This window comes from Phoca vitulina, unplaced genomic scaffold, assembly GCF_004348235.1.
Source record: "Phoca vitulina isolate PV1807 unplaced genomic scaffold, GSC_HSeal_1.0 scaffold53, whole genome shotgun sequence".
NCBI lineage: Eukaryota > Metazoa > Chordata > Mammalia > Carnivora > Phocidae > Phoca > Phoca vitulina.
In genome coordinates this window covers 10,506,364-10,523,760 of record NW_022589756.1, presented here as the reverse complement: position 1 = coordinate 10,523,760, position 17,397 = coordinate 10,506,364, and the positions used below count along the sequence as shown (strand labels likewise).

General features: G+C 47.7%; 1 protein-coding gene across 1 annotated transcript in view; it reads left to right on the top strand.

The window, feature by feature from the left end:
* XKR6 (XK related 6) overlaps positions 1 to 16,746 on the top strand; it is a 310,755-nt gene extending 294,009 nt beyond the window's left edge. The window contains exon 3 of the mRNA XM_032388992.1: positions 13,927 to 16,746. Coding sequence (XP_032244883.1) covers positions 13,927 to 14,891 — 965 coding nt within the window. The 3' untranslated portion in view covers positions 14,892 to 16,746. The remainder of the gene's footprint in view (positions 1 to 13,926) is intronic.
* Positions 16,747 to 17,397: the final 651 nt, after the last annotated feature.

Sequence of the window (17,397 nt, the reverse complement as noted above, 5' to 3'; positions counted from 1 at the left end):
TCTCTCAGCTGCTTCAGGAGCTTAGCCTGGCCTAGAGGTCTGGCCCGCAGAGCTGCTGCTTTGTTTTGTTTTGTTTTGTTTTGTTTAAATAGCTTTATTGAGATACAATTTACATACCATTCAATTCATCCCACTTGAAGTGTGCAAGTCACTGGCTTTAGTATATTCGCTGAGTTGTTACCATCGCTACAATTCATCTGAGAATATTTCCATTGCCCCACAAAGACACTTCACCCCTCTTAGAGCTGCCCCCCCACCCCATGAAGTCTACCCCCAACTTCCCTGCAGAGGGCAAACGCTGGCCGAAGGAGCACTGGGTGGGGAGTCCGCTGTGCTAGAATGCCCTGCTGCATTCCGGGCAGATCCCTGCAACCCCATCTTCTCTGGGCCTGGCTACTATGCATGAGGATAGGAGGGACTCCTGAAGACCCTTTCAGCCCTGATAGCCTGTGACTCTAAGGAAGAAAAAAGGGGGGGGGGGAGAATCTCAGTGAAACTGGGGCAGTAGTGGTCGTTAATTAGCCTTGACATTCACATTAGAGACGATCGCGGGAACTTGGAGCCCCGGGAAAGACCGCAGTGAAATGATCTTCAAAAGATCTTTTCTATTCCTTAAGATTCCCAAGGAAAGAAAGCCTCGAGTTTCACAAACAATGCCTTCCTGTGTCTCACATGTCTCACCACTGGGGAGGGGGGCAGAACAGCAGAGACCCCGAGAAGGAAACCCTGGGGGGTGACCGCCCTCGGCTGTTCCACATCCTGCATGGTTATGGGCGAATCACCCTCTCTGAGCCTCAACTTGTCCATCTGTAAAATTTACCCCCAGGGCCCCATTCGATTCTGGACCCAGCTGGAGGTGTGAGGCTGGTCAGGACATCAAGAGGAGTTCTAGGGTGTGGCATTCACTTGAGGGCCAACCAGAGGTAAGGATGGGTCCGAAGCTGACCAGAGGAGAGCTGAGATGAATTCTAGGCCTTCTTGTGCATTCAGGCCCCCCGCGCCCCAGGCTGCCAGGACCTGGAGCTGAGGAGCCTGCCGGCTGGAGAATCTACCCCCCTGTGACAAACGTGGGGGCCCCCGCATTCCCTTTACCCTTCAGCCTTCACCAGTGACAGCCCAGAGCTTTGAGTCCTTTTCTGGGTGTCTGCATGCTGGTCTCCTGAGACCTTCGCCTGGAAGAAAAGTTGCTGTGTCCTGTTTTGTGTTGCAGAGAGCTCCCAGTGTGGAATTCCCACGCCGGGCTTCACGCATCTGCTCTGCAGCCTCTCCAACAAGGCCTTCACCGCTTTGAGCCTCGGGGGTCTCATTTGTAAAGCACAGCTAATAGCTCCCGCCTCAGAGGGCCTTTGTCAGGAGTACGCGAACCGCGAACCGCATTTGTTCTCGGCACACGGGAGGCCCTCCGACAATGGTGGCTGGTATTTCTACCGCCAGCCACGGAAGGCGCACCCTGCTGCCACCCTCAGCAAGGCTCTGACTGGACACCATTTTCCCCGGAAGGCTTTTCTCGTCCAGGGCCACCGACCGCTGAGAAGTTGAGCTCAGGGGCCAGGACCACTCCCGAGTCAGGCCCACACGGGCACACACAGCCCCATCTGCTCGGCAGTCCTGCTTCACTGCTCCCCTGAGCGGTGATACTCAGATACTCAACAGTATCTGAGAACCGCCCGCCCCCTCGGCCCTTCCCGAGCTTCTGTCACAGCTCGGTCCAGAAGCATGCTAGTACAGTCGAGCGGTGAGCAGAGGCCGTGGGGCCAGGACGCCCACAGTCCAGTTCTAGTTAATCAAGGTTGGTCATCCTCAGGGCCTCAGTGGCCCCAGGTAAAGGAGCCCAAGACCATTTTAGCCTGCAGAATTTCTAGGGCTTTGACAACCATATCATATCTCACTCCATGGGAGACAGGATCCACTCTGACTCCCAGCCTTTTAAGATTTCATCAGCTTGGGGTGCCTGGGTGGCACAGTCGGTTAAGTGTCCTACTCTTGGTTTCGGCTCAGGTCGTGATCTCAGGGTCGTGAGATCGAGCCCCACATCGGGCTCCAAGCTCAGCACAGAGTCTGCTTGAGATTCTCTCTCCCTCTCCCTCTGCCCCTCCTGTTTGTGCTCTCTCTCTTCTCTCTCTAAAATAAATAAAATAAATCTTTAAAAAAAATTTATCAGCTTCTAAATGACTATAACTTTCCAAGACCCTTCCTACACAAAGCCTACAGGCCCTGCACCATCATGCTTCTGAAGGGGCAGGGGATAGGAGGACGAGGAGGCTGCAGTGAACTTTGCTTTTGCCTCAAGAGTTCTGATCTCATCCTATACTATTCCAAACAGGCCAGGAACAGCACCCTTGACATCCCATGGCAAAACTCAAAAACTCCAAGTCTAGATTTTATCAGCCCAAAACAGAGGAAAAGCAATGCCGAGAAGCTGAGTAGAGCGGTCTCTCAAAGCCATTCTCCTCTAGGCTGAAGCTTTCTGCTCCCTCTAACTTGGCTGCTAATTCATTTCAATATCAGTAATATTAAAACTTAAAACTATCACACGTGAGGCATTTTAGAATTTCTAGAGCACTCTGACATTTGTCCTGAGGCTCAGGATTGTTGACATGACCATCATGAATGCACTTCTTTGGCACCATGGAATACTCAATGGATATTCAATGTGTATATACACTATATATATTCATTCCTTCTATATAGATATATGGCTGTACACACACTATATAGAGATATATGAATATATTGTATAGTATGTATATATATATATCAAAGATGTGCCCATATGTTTTATACTCATAATTCATTAAATACTCCAAATCGGCATTTTTACGCATGATTCACAAACAATAAAATAAGGCTAGATCTGTTTGTACCAAGGCCCATGCCCTTTGCAGGGCATCTTATGACCTGGGTTAAAATGCACTCACTCTGGGAGCATCAGGGCATTGAGCCTGGTTGGCCATGTGCTCCTTAAGGAGGAGGGGTGAGAAGGGGTTTACTGGAACTTTTCAGCGACAGCAGATGGCCTTCTTCACTGTGTGCTCCAGGCCAGCCAGGATCCAGGCGTCTGTGAGTCCTGCACCACACCAGCGGAGTGGCTGACATTTGTTCTAGAATCTCTAAAGTTTGTCTTCCTCCAGCTGGTTGTGAAGATAGTATTTTGATAGTGCTGACAGCATCTTAGAAAGAAGAGACAAGTGGACAGAGGGCTGGCTTTAGCTTTCCTCTGCTGGGTCCTTTAAATATCAGTGCTTGACCTTGAAGCTCCTCTTAGGGAGTGCTGCTACCTTCCTATTATCCACCCTGTTCCCAGTGGCCGTGAGGCCCTGGTGTGTGCTGCTCAGGAGAGACTCATCCTACAGATGTCAGACCCAAGGGATGCTGTTCTCACAGCCTCTCTCGGCATCACACTGTGTCTGCACCCCACGGGCCTCTTCCAGGATAGTCAGTCCTAGGGAAGAACTTTTTAGAAAGCTTCAATCTCCAGCTATTAGACACACCCAGGTTTCCAGTTTGTTTTTTGACTTACTGAGAACATTGAGGAAGTAGGAATACCCAAATCACAGGGCTTCTTAACATCATCAGTACAGGATCTGGGGCCAAATAATTTTTTGCTGTGTGTTGGGAGGCTGTCCTGTGCATTACAGAAGGTTTAGCAGCACCCCTGGCCCCTACGCTCTAAATACCAGTAGTACTCACACCCGGTGTTGTGACATTGCCAAATGTCCCTGGTGGGGGTGGGGACAAAATCACCCCTGTTGAGGACCTTTGCCCTGCTGTTAAATGGATGATGATGGGTGTTGTGGGCTGAATCTGGCCCCCTCTGGATTGTTTGGTTGCATAGAAAAGGCCCCCTGTTTCTTGCTCTTCCTAAGAGGGTCAGCAGGGTGCCAGAGGTCAAAGCAGGAGAATAAAAGGACATGCTTGATGCAGTAACCTCAGGCAAATCCTCTTACCTCCTTGAGCCTTGGTTTCCTCGTCTGTAAAATGGGGCACCAATAGACATTTCATGGGATTATCGTCAGGATTAAATGAAATAACACAAGCAAAGTATGTGGCATAGTGCCTGATACATAGGAAACACCCAATAAATGTTAGTTCCTTTCATTTCTCTCTTCTACCCTCGAGGATTTCTTCCTCAGGGACAAAGGCATACATGTTGGCTCCCAGGAAATTCCCTTGTCTCACATTCAGGGCTAGAGGTGGGCGGTTGTGAAGGCTGGTGGGGTCACTGGCCCCTTTCCCTACGGGCCCGTTTGGGAATCAGTGGATAGCTATGGGCTCTTTTATGAGAAAAATACCCATGCAATATTGTATATAGTTTCAGAAGGACCAGACTAAATCGCTGCCCTTGGAACATATGCACTTAAAAAGAAAGAAAGAAAGAAGAAAGAAAGAAAGAAAAGAGAGAAAGAAAGAAAAGAAAGAAGAAAGAAAGAAAGAAAGAAAAGAAAGAAAGAAAGAAAGAAAGAAAGAAAGAAAGAAAGAAAGAAAGAAAGAAAGAAAAAAGGAAGGAAGAAAGAAAAAAGGAAGGAAGGAAGAAAAGGAACAAGTAAGAGAGTAAGGGATAAAGTCTATCAAGGTCGTGGGGGAAAGGCTAAGGTAGAAAATAAAGCATGGAAAGTGGGAGGAGACATGGCGGGGGGGTGCAGTTTTCAGTGTGGCAGTCAGGGATGGCCTGGCTTGGAGGATGGTCTCTGAGTCAAGGGCTTGGTGAGGCCCTAGGATATCTGGGGGAAGGGTATTTCAGGCAGAGGAAGGGCAAGTGCCTATGCCCTCAGTCAGGAGGGAGCCTGGAGCACATCTGGGGCCGAGGGAGTGAGGAGCCAGAGGCAAGTGACCACCACCAGCAACCCCCCAACCCCTGGCAAGAGACTGGGTCCTATAGGACCTTGCGAGAAAGCCTGACACCATGAAAGGAACTTAGATCTACACCCACTGGGGAAGGGAGCTCTTGAAGGGCACGAGCAGGGAAGTGACAGGTTATACTTGTTGTTCCCAGGCAGTATCATGGGGGGCCCCCGAAGGCCCTTGAAAGGACCCACCATGGTGTTGTTAACCCTGAACAAGGTGGCACATCAGTCAGGAGAGGCTGCCCATGTCGCCATGTGCAATACCCAAACAATTCTGGTGCCTTCAAACGTTGATTGCATTTCCTGCTCGCTGCATGTCTGTCACAGGTCACTGGTGGGGCAGCTTATTCTTGGAGCATGGGAGAGCATGGCCTTCTGCCTGGAAGTGACACACGTATTTCTGCTCGTGTGTCCCTGGTCAGAGCCAGCCCCAGACCACACCTGAGTTCAACAGGGCAGGAATGCATATCCTTCCGTGGGAAAGGTGCAGAAAATCAGTGGCCACGGGCAGCCTACCTTGCCTGGGAGGCCACGCGGAGGGGCATACTGTAGCTTAGTCACTTTGGCCGGATTGCAAATAGACTTTTGGGACAAGGGCAGATGCAGGGAAATGAGCTAGGAGGCCATTCCAACAGCCCAGGCAAGGGAGATGGATGAGAGAGATGCTTCCACACATACTGGCACGCTCAGGGCCTTCCAGAGGTGGGTCCTCAGTTTGGCAGGCCCACAAATTTGACTTTGTCAGTGCTCACAGAGGTGATCAGAGGGCTGCCACACAGTAACCAAACTGATAAGAAATTGTTGTATAAAATCGGAATGCTGATTCATCAGTCTGGGTATGGCTGAGGAGACACACCTTCCCTGGTGTTTACAAAAGGACTCTGAATTCAGGAGTTTAGGCAGGCCTGAGTTCAAATCCTTTTTCTGTGATTTCTTAGCTATTTGATAATGGAAAAGTTCCTTAGCCTGTGAGCCTTAGTTTCCCCATCTTCAAGTCAGCCCATTACTTCAGATACCTTTGCAGGGAAGAATAACTGAGTTACTGTGTGTCACGTGCTTAGCCTGGAGTCTGAGCCACAGTAGAGGTTCAGTAGAGGGGAGAGATCATTATTATTGAAATCTTTATTAGCGATTAGCAGATGACGATCAGCCTGGATACAGAGCCAATAAAGAGATATTTCCTATAAACCACGGTAAGATGATGTTCTACAACACAGACTATCTGTGTAGTGGCCAAATTCTGTCCCCCTTGGCCCATCTCCCTGATGTTAAAGAGCTTTTTCTTCAGGATATGGTATGGTTTCTCAGATGTCAGCTTTCCTGAGACCTTCCAGTCTTCCTGCCCTCTGTTTACACCAAGCCATTTCGATTGCCCTTGTCGGTCCCGAGGGTGCCATCCACAGATGGTGGATGCCATCTTCTGTTTGGGCCCTCGCTAAGGGTCAGTCTGGAAATATCAAGGATGTCTTAAGGTTACCCCATGTGGTAACCTCTTATGGGGATCACACCCTCTCCAAACACAGAGATGTGACCAAAATGAAGATGTCAATGCTTGCAAAAGACTGAGGGTCAAAGAAGACTGTCAGACCTTCAGTTATTTACTGTGAGCATATTGTTAGTGAAAGTTTAAAAAGGGGATTGGTTTCTTAGTTGCTTTTACATCAAATTTACTAAGTATAATTCTGACTGATAGCCAGTAATGCGTTGGTTTGCCTAGAAGTATGGTGTTGGAATATGGAGGACAGGCTTATGGGGCCCATCTAACTTGCAATGAGGCCCACTAAATTTTTCAAGAAGGATAATAGATCCTGACAAGTGGTGTGCTGGTAAATGCTTAACAACCAGTTCTTTCAAGCCTCCAATATGACATCAGCCAGCCCACAAAATTCCTGCAAATTTCACAATTGGATCTCACAAGCCAGGATGAGCCAGCTCAAGCACACTGATCATGGCGGAGGAGTGAGATAATCCCAGGTTCCATTGTTAGCTCTCTTGCTTACTACCTGTGTAACTTTGGCCAAGTTACTCAACGTCTTTGGCCAAGTTACTCAACATCTTTTAGGTGGCACCCACAATGCTGGTTTCCTTCCCCCAGTTGCCTAAATGGGAAAGTAACTTTGTACCAGTGCTCCCTTGCTGTGTCTCCTGGGTGGAGGTGAGGACAGGAGACAGGCAGGAATGTTTTGAGAACTGTGCACACAGCTGCTTTATCTTTTTTTCTGGGAGCATTTCCAAGAAGAGACTGAGCTTTTTAAAAAAATGTTGGAAAATAGGGGAAGTTGGATGGGTAGAAAGTGAAGAACCACCCATCTAAAAGGAACTCAGTGTGGGGAAAATACACAAGGGGGACTTGAAGAGTAAATGGTTGAGTTCCCCTAATATTAGCTTCAGGGAAGAGGTGAGGGTCGAAAGAGGTGAGGGTCAAAAGAAGCAGATGTTGACCTTGACTGACCTTGATGTGCAGATAGACAAATAGCCAGTTGAGCATGTTTCTTGGCTTGGGGAATCTCTAGGGGTACCATACCATACAAATTAGGTGAGTATGTCAGAACATGGCTACAGCAACATTGAAGTCTTTCAACTTCAGGTTCAGTTTCCTTACCTGTGAAATGGGGATAATAGCCCAGCAAAAAAAGGATGACTAGGGCAATAGCTAACGGTCAAGTGTGAGGACGGACAGACAGAGTGGATCCAAATGCCAAATGTCACACAGTGTCAGGAGAGACAAGTCGTCTGCATGGTGCAGGAATTGGTTGAGGACTTCAAAGAGAACTCTCCATTGGAGTTGGGGGTCAGGAGTAAAGGGGAGGCAGCGAAGTTAAGGGAACAAGGGGATTACCCTCGAGAAGTTTGGAGGAGAAGAGACAAAGGGAGGTGGATCTCACTGGCAGAAGGTGCAGGGATCCAGGGAAGATCTAGTCTTTATAAGACCGGAGGAACTTGACCGTGGTTATATGCTGATGGGAGGGAGCCAAGAGAGAGGGGGTTGGGAGTCTTCACAGCTGACTCTTCCTACCCCTGTTCCACCCTGTGCTCAGTGCCCCATCCAATCCCTCTTCTAAGTGTTTTTCCAACATGTGATTTAGTGGTGGTACTAAGCCCTTGTAGCAGAAAGGTGGGGGACAGCAGCTGGTGACAGAGCTGGGCATGCACATACCACCCCACAGAGCAAGGTCCTGCTGTTGACCTCATCCACTCTCACTCAGGAAGGCTTGTGGCCATCTCTAGATACCCCTAGGGGTTCTCAGAGTACTCCTCGAACCCACATGCTGTGTTCTCCCCTTGAGATACTGTAGTGTCTGGTTTCTCCTTTAGCTTCTCTTTCTGCTGATGTGTTGGAGCTCCCACTTGCTGGCCCCTTCGTGCAGCCCTGCCCTGGTTGTTGCCCCGCTTTGGGCTTGTCATATCTCAGCTTCCCTACCTCACCCTGGTGGCTGTACCCTGATCCCTCCCACTGCATCGTATCTTTCCTTCGGATTCTTCCACTTCAACTGTCCCTTGCCCTCTGATTTTAGAGTCCTGTCCTTCCCCAGACACCATGTTACTATGTTTCTCACGCAATGGGACATCCACACTCACATTTTTTTGTTTTGTTCCCCGACGGGCAATAGTTCAGCTGAGAATGACCCTTGGATATTGCACTGACACCACCAAATTGGGCCTTCCCTGATGACTACCCCTCCTTGGTAAGGGGTGTCCAACTGCAGATTGCAGCCCCTCACGCTCTGTTCCATTGGTCATAGGTATGGCCATTCCATTTCTGGAAATCGTAAACCCTGGGCCTAGTGATCAGAACCTGAGGGCCCCTCTCCCGAGCTTTTCTCAGGGGGAGTGACCCCCGAGGAGGTTCCAGCTTAGCATCTTCCCAGCTGGTGGGGCTGGGCTCCAGTGGGCTCAGTGGGCCAGCTGCAAGCCCCGCCTCCTGGTCTGCACCAGGAAAAGTGAGCAAGCCGTGAAGGTCACTGCCCAGAACTTGTCACAGCTGAACGTGAAGTGTTTAACAATTTCTAGTCTGATCTTTGGAATACAGAGAGTGATCAAGCCATAGTGGGAGCAAATTGTAAATTCTCCCAGGCCTGTCTGAGAATCTCACAGGGGGCCACAAGGCCCCTTCCAAGGCCGGTTCCCCTGGGCTTGGGTCTTGGCCAGGATAATGCATTGACTTTTGGGTTGACCTCAGGCATGACAGAAATCTTCCGGGTGAGCCACAGCAGTGAGGGAAAACCTTGCCCTTCTTCCCTCTGCAATGGAATACACTGTAGGCCTTTGAAGATTAATCACCCGACAGAGGGAAACGATCTCAGTTAATTCTGTCGGAGTCACCTCTTTCTTTGTGGCTTGAATGTTACTCTCCTGAGGAAGGTGGACTAGAATGCAAATTTGGTTTGTTGCTCCAAAATCAAGGGCCTCTCTCAGATACCCTGTCCACTTAGCAAAAAAATGAAACCCTTTGTACCCAGAGTACCTCAACCATTTTTTCCTCTCCCTTCACCTGGCCTCTTCTAAGGCCATGTCTGGGGGGCCCGTTAGCACAGTGGTGACTTTCAGGGTCCCTGGAGTCAGACTCTGAGTTTGAATCCTGACTCTACTTCTTGACAGACGTATGATTTTTGAAAAACATCTTAAGGTTCTTCTTCTAAAAAATGGAATTAGAGCACTGTACTAGTTTGCTGGGCTGCTGTGATAAAATACCACAGACTGGGTGGCTAAAAAACAGGCCTTTGTTTCTTCACCGTTCTAGAGGCTGCAAGTCTAAGATCAAGGTAGAGGCAGGATTGGTTTGTCCGGAGGCCTCTCTCCTTGGCTTGTAGATGGCCACCTTCTCCACGTGCCCTCACATGGTCTTTCCTCTGTGTGAATGCATCCTTGGTATCTCTGTGTGTCCAAATCCCCTTTTCTTATAAGAACAAAGTCAGATTGGATTAGGGACCCCTCTAATGATGTCATTTAACTTAATCACCTCTTTAAAGGCCCTGTCTCCGAATACAGTCCCATTCTGAGGCCCTAGGGATTAGGGCTTCAACACATGAAATTTTTTTGGGAAGAATGACACAGTTCAGCCTGCAATAAGTACCTACATCACATGGTTCTTCTAAATAAGATAATGCATGTACATGCTCAGTGAATCATGCTGTGTTCTCTGGGATAGTCAGCTACACTGTTAAGGAATACATCTGTCTGGGACTCTCCCTCCCCTGCCCCAGTTGAGCCCCCAGAATTAGCTGGTTTCCCCAAAGCACCTTCTGCTGACAGTCCTTCGAGGATGAGATGCACTTACAGTCCTGTGGGTGTGGGAGGCCACAGGCTTTGTCCAGGGAAATGATGCAAAGTTGGCAAATCATAGGATATTTGATCCATTGACCAAACATAACAAATGTGCCAATGTCATCAATGGGGTCCAGACAAGTTTCTTAGAGGCGACTTGATAACAAGTGTATCTAATGCCCTGTTCCATTGGTTCTTGAGCCCCTGGAGGGCAAGTGTTACCCTCTGTTGAGCAGCCAGTAAGAAACCCAACTCCTTAATGGGATCCTAAAGTGGGCCTGGTTTTCCTGGTCTCTCTAGGTACTCAGCTCTTCAGCAGCACTAACTCTGGACCCACCCTCCAAAGAAAAAAATTTTGTCTAAAGCTTTGCTTAGAACAAGGAATTCTTTGGAGAATGTGGTGAATTAGAAAGTAGCCACCTCCGGACATTCCCCCTGCCCCATAGGATCATCTCTATCGATGCTGCTGGCAGAGAGAGTGGGGCAGGCTCAGCATGGCATTATGTCCCTACTCATGTTCCTTCCTGTCCCTGCTCACCCTGCTCTAGCTCTGAGGAGAAGGGGCTCCAGACAAATGCACTCTTTGTGGTCTTGGGCAGGGCCTCTGCCCTGAGCACCCTGCACACGGGCCAGGTGTCAGAAGTTTCCCCTCTCCCTTTTCCTTCTAACTTGGAGCATTTGCACAATGCCAAGGATGTGGCCTGGCATTCAAGGCCCTCAGGGACCAACAACTTGGTGTTAGAACAGACATCTGCCATTAGAGAAGGCTGATGGCCTTCATCACAAATGACCTCGGGAAAGGTGCTACCTGGTAGGCCTCTGGAGAGCCGAGCTGACAAGGGACAGGGTGCAGGAAGAATGGAGAGCCGGAACCAATGTGATCAGGCAGGCAGAGAGCTGTACCGTGGGCCTAATTGTACTGTCAGTGGTCTTCAGGGTAATCTTGGGCAAGGAACCCAAGCCCCTGTACTTCTGTGTCCTGTTGAATGGGTGGGTTGAAGCGGATGGTCCATGAAGCTTCTTGTGGATATACCATTTGGTGACCTACACTATACCAAGTTGGGAACAGACACGCAGAGAGGTAAGAGTGAGGCTGGGCATCAGCCCGGCCCTCAGATCTGTCTTGCATGTGACTATGTCCCAAGCCCCCCTTGTAATCCGCATTAATGTCTTATGATGTTTGGGGAACATTCATGCGGGACTCTAGAGAGCAATTCCGGAAGCATTAACCAAGAACCAAGCAGTGTACCGGTCAGCTCCGAGGGAAGCAGTTTCTATAACACTTCATGAAGGGTGAGGCAGGAACAGAACACCAGCTCTCAAAACCACAGGAACAGATCTGGAAATGTCATAGGTAGCCCAGAAGATGGAATAATGAGGAAGAACTATACTTGGCATGGCTATGTGATTGGTGGACATGAATTCCTGTTTATTTGTATTTGGTATGGACAAGGCGAATGTCACAACACACAGAATATTGAGATCAGCACAGTGAAGGCTGAGGGGCTGTCCTGCTTCTGTCCACCAAGTCTGTTCAAAAGCAGACATCAAAATAAGCCTGAATTAGACCACGCTCCAGCAAAGCTAAGCTGCTTTTTCTTGCTTCATGAACTTGGCACTCGTGTTTTTCTTAGAACCAGGGAAGTAATACATTTTGATTTATTAGAAGGAACCAAAAAAATCAAGTCTTCTTCCCATTCAGCTTCTGTAGAACTCCCATCTGATTATGAAAGGTTAGCAGTACCACCAAGATTATTAACATCAAGAAATGAGTTCACCAGGAGAGGGCGGATGTCACAAAGATGTTTAAGAGGAACTTTCTGATGATGTTCCAGGATTGGTAATAAGCCTGGCACAGACTACCAAGATGATGGCACATTCCCTGCCTTCTGGAAACCCACAGCCTAAATCATCTGACTCCCAAGAGGACCCGTTCCCCTCCCTTCCCACCCCACCACCAGACAACACAAACTCAGGAGTTAGGTTAGCATGACGACTGTGACTTGGTTGCAGAGTGCAGGTGGCCTCAGCAGGTGCTGGTGGAAATGCCCTTTGTGTACAAAGGGCAGAGCAGGACACATCAAGTACCGTGTTCAGAACTTTCCAGAAAGGTGAGAGGAAACTCATTAGGTGTTCTCAAGATTGGCTTCTATGGAGGAATTGGGATGGTTTCTCCTCTGTTTATTGTCAACAGTGGTTGCTATTGTTTACAAAAGCAATACATACTCATTGTAACAGTTAACAGTCTGGAAGTTTTTCTATGCTCATGCCAACATAATGGTTTTTATTATTGCGCTATATTGTTCTGCAAGCTGTAAGCCCAAGCATCTCTGAGATGTTGGAAGGAGTATGTGAGTGAGGTGGGTGAGGAAGGTGAATGCAGGGAGAGTGTAAAATGACAGCGGACTTTGACTCTCCCTGGGGGCTCGGAGGGGAGTGGGATGATGAGCAGAGCCCCAGGGAAAGACCAATCGAAGGCTGCAGGGCTGGGGCAGTTGAATGAGTCTCTTGATGAGCAGGCTCCTGGACCTTTGAGCTGAGAGAGGTTGATGAGGTAACTTTGACTTCAGCCTGGAGAATGTCATAGGGGAATTGTGCTCTGGTATGAGGGTAGGGAACCTGGTAAGGAGATGGGTGCCAAAGGAACAGTATTCAGGACTCCAACTGAATTGAGTTGCATTTAGTTCTGAAATCCGGAGAGAAAGGAAAAACAAAAGAGGCTTCAGATGGAGCGGAGAAAATGCGTGAGGGCGTCGAGCGGGGATGGGGAATCTTGCTTGAGAGGGGGTCATGTGGTAATACTTGCCTAATAATTGGTTTCTTGTGGGTGGATTTGGAGAAACTCCACTAACTATATATTGTGTTGAGTTTGATTGAGTTACAGAAATCCAATAGGCAGCCTTATAAATAAAATTGCTCTACAGCAATTGAAGTATGACTTGGGATCAGACACATTCACTTGCCCGCCGAGGAGAAATGCAGGGAATGACGAGCAGAGGATGGTGAGCGGAAAAGGCATTCCTGAAGCATGAGCAACAGTGCTGCTGAGTCAGGACAGAGACCAGACAAGGATGGGCCTCCCAAGCCAAGGCCTCAGAGAACTTTGAGCAGAGTGGTGGGTTGGAGAAAGCAACAAAGATTGGACAAGAATGAGAGAGACAAGAATGAATGAGAAAGGCAACCATCGAAACAGGCAGGATATCTCAGGGTGGTCATAGGCAGGGGATGGAGAAGCTAAATGCAAAAGCCTTAGTTCAGAGGCATGGGCGAGCTGATGAAAAAGCAATGGAGACTCCAGTGCTTTCCCAGAGGAGAACAGTGGTGGAACTTGGGGCAGTGAGCAAGCCGAAGGGCTTCATCATCGGTGATGCCTTCTGTGGGCTCCTCTGAGAGCCACCAGGCTGCTGGGGACAGGGCCACCGACCCCAGCCACACATGTGTGTGCAACAAGGATCCCCGCAAGCTCGTGATGCCTTAAAACAGAACACCTGCCGCCCGGCCCATCGCAGATGCAGTCGATCACCACGGTGGCCCCAGTTCTCGGCTCCCTTGGCGAGGCACGTCAGCCTCAGCTTCACTCTTGAGTCGTGGGTCCCCAGGAGCTCCGGACTGGGTTGCGAAAAGTAAAACTAGACCTCAAAAGTTGTCAGGTTAGGGAACAGCGGTGACCTCAAGATCCAGTTCCTGATTGTGTGTTTCTTTCTCCCTCCTCCTTTAGACTGCGGTGTGTGTGGGCGTCTCCTCGGCTGGCAGCCCCGCCCTGCCCGGCGCTCGATGTCCAAGGTTTTGACTGTGTGGGTTTGTGTCTTTCCGGCAGGTGTCTCCTCTGTGACTTCCCTGATGTCCCTGGCTTGGGTGCTAGCCTCCTATCACAAGCTGCTGCGGGACTCCAGGGACGACAAGAAGAGTATGAGCTACAGAGGGGCCGTCATCCAAATCTTCTGGCGCCTCTTCACCATCTCATCCAGAGTTATCTCTTTTGCCCTCTTTGCTTCCATATTCCAGCTCTACTTCGGGATCTTCGTGGTGGTTCACTGGTGTGCCATGGCCTTCTGGATCATCCATGGCGGAACAGACTTCTGCATGTCCAAGTGGGAGGAGATCCTCTTCAACATGGTGGTAGGGATTGTGTACATTTTCTGCTGGTTTAACGTCAAGGAAGGGCGGACTCGATATCGAATGTTTGCATATTATACGATAGTCTTGACCGAGAATGCTACCTTGACGCTCCTTTGGTATTTTTACAGAGACCCGGAGACCACTGACTCCTACGCGGTGCCAGCACTGTGTTGTGTCTTTATTAGCTTTGTGGCTGGGATCGCAATGATGCTCTTATATTACGGTGTGCTGCATCCCATGGGGCCGCGAGTTAAGATTTTGGCCAGCTCCTGTTGTGCCGAGCTGCTCTGGGGCATCCCTTTGCCCCCCGATGTTGAGCCCATGGCGCCTCAGACCCCTGGGTACCGGGGGACCCAGGTCACGCCTACCAGAGCCGTAACGGAACAACAGGAGGATCTCACGGCTGACACTTGCTTGCCCGTTTTCCAAGTGAGACCCATGGGGCCCTCTATCCCGCCGGGGCGTCCTTACTACCCAGAAGGGCCCCTCATTAAGATTGACATGCCAAGAAAGAGATATCCAGCTTGGGATGCTCATTTTGTAGACAGGAGGTTGAGAAGGACTATTAACATTCTACAGTATGTCACCCCCACCGCAGTAGGCATTCGGTATCGAGACGGACCGCTCCTTTATGAGTTGCTACAGTATGAGTCTTCACTCTAAGAGCATCTTGACCCAAGTTGAGAAGGGGACCTTAAGTTTGGTTTGCAGTAAACACCGCTCACAAGAAATATAACCCTCCCTTCCCCCAATACACAAAACCACCACCACCATCACCACCACCAATGCTACAAAAAAAAAAAAGAAAAGAATAAGTCACAACCCCTTCAGATAAGCTTTCTTTCCAGTCGCTGTATGTATACAAAGATATTCTCTATGTTTTGTAAGTAAAAACAAAAAGAAAACTTTTCTTTTGTTTTTTACACATAAGAAACAGTATTGAAAAAAATCCCACACTATGGTTCATAGGGTGGAGAAGGAGGAGTTGTCTCCACTCCAAAAGAAAAAAAAAAAAAAGTTTTATACCTTACACCAAGTGTAGATCATTTACAGGATTGGTGCTGATTGAAAGAACAAAACAAAACAAAACAAAACAAACACAAACAAACAAACAAACAAAACCTTCAACTGCCTTATGCCCTTAGGTGCTGAGTTTCATTAAGTACTGTCATGTTTCCTCATGCAAAACTCTCTGGTGACTTTTGCTCCAGGAGAGGAAAAATTAAACAATCAAATGAAACAAATCTAGAAACAAAACGAAAACCAACCAACAAAAAAACCACAAAGCAATCATTCTTCTTATCCGATTATTTGTATTGAACAAAACAAATTTACCAAAAGCAAAGGCATAGAAAACCCTCCTCTTTTTGGTTTCTCTCCCTGTCCCCTGTCCTTGCCCCTAACTTATCAGCGCCTTCTAGGAGCCAAAAGGCTGGCTGTTTGAAACTCAGATGGCTGGAAAAGGTACTTGAAGGCTGACTATGTGCCATTTTAGCATTCACTTCTAAGAATCGCATTTGTTTCCTGGGGTAAAGCAAAACAGGACAAAACAAAAAGCCACCCCAATAATTCTATAAGAACAGGAAATTCTAAAGCAAATTAAAGGAGATTTCCATTTATGTAATCAAAGAACATCAGTAATAATAAAACTCAGCATAGTAGCAAAAAGAATGACATCAATTTAAAGGCACAATACTTAAATCAGTGACCGGCAAAAATGATTCGTTTTGTCATTTTAAGGCCGTGAAAGGTATACATTTATCACATGTGATATTGTGTAAGGCCTCTTTTGTTTCCATTTGGTGGGAAGCCTTAAATTGATCTGGAAAGAATTCTTCATTTTTTATTTGTGCTTTTTAAAAATATTAACAAAAGAGGAAAATTAGAATATAAAAAAAGTCAAATTGTAATAACTGACCCATTTCAAAGACTGTTTGGTGCTTCTGTCTTTCACCATTGTGGTTGGCTGAAAGTCATTCAGCTCACTCGGTGCATCTGGGTTGAGTGGGAAATTTTGTGTGTGTGGTGAGTGTGTGTGTGCGTGTGCGTGTGCGTGTGTGTGTGCGTGCCCATAGCACACGTATATATGTGTGTATGTGTCTGCTGCAAGGTCTTGCCAGAAATGTAGAAAACGGATATAAGACAGACTCTGGGTATGGCTGAGGTGGAGTATAAGGGTGCTGGGGAGCGGGCAGCAGGGAGGAGGGGATGGTGCTTGAATATCAGCCCCCGTCTGGATGGCGAGACTCATACCAGCAGCATACTCTGGCTCTTCGAGGCCACGTCATTTGGGTGAAGATTTGATTCAATTATTTATTTTCACATTGTACCAAGTCGAATTTCTGGAGGTGTTGCAAGTATGTTCAACCATTTTTAAATGTTATTTTTCAAAGTATTACTCCTGTAAGGAATATTCTGTTCTAGGGCTTCTTTTCAATCCCATTGTATCTCTACTTGGGCACACACACACAAAAAAAAAAAAAAAAGGAAAAGAAAAAAAATCACAAAAAGAAAAAAAATCTCCACAAAAAGATATATATATATATTATTTACTATATATAAGTGTGTGTGTGTATGTATATGTATATATACATACACACACACAATATTTTTCAGTAAATACTGTTTGTCTTTGTTGTGTGGAGCTGCGATTTTTTTTAAATTCCAGATATAACTGTTTAGGGTGCAAGACCTCATATTGAACTATTCTCAAGAGAAGTTCAAAAACTGAGGATTTTTTTTTATGTTTGTGGGTTTTTTTTAAAATTATTATTCAAAGAGGCTTCTCTTTCCCATCCCCCCTTATTGTTTATCTAAATCTGTTTAAAAAAAAGAAAAGAAAAGAAAAAAGAAAAAAAAGAACAAGTTTTCAATTTCATTTCAGTTGTAAACTGGATGCTCCTTTTTTTTTTTTTGTTCAGATTCCTTTGATTTCCTTTATTATAACTAAACTTTGCAGTGCCGTCCTGTCCCCCTCCCTGACTCGATTGTCCCCTCAGGTCCTCCCTGGTGGAAAGGAGGAAGGGAGGAGAGGTGCAGAAAGCCTGTGGCCCTCGTGCCCATCCATGTAGGAAGCATGATGCACAGAGCACACCTTGGCCTTGGCAAAGACCAGCCATGCGGGACTGTCTCCGCCCAGCCCGGGACAGGCCCATGGGCCACTCAACGG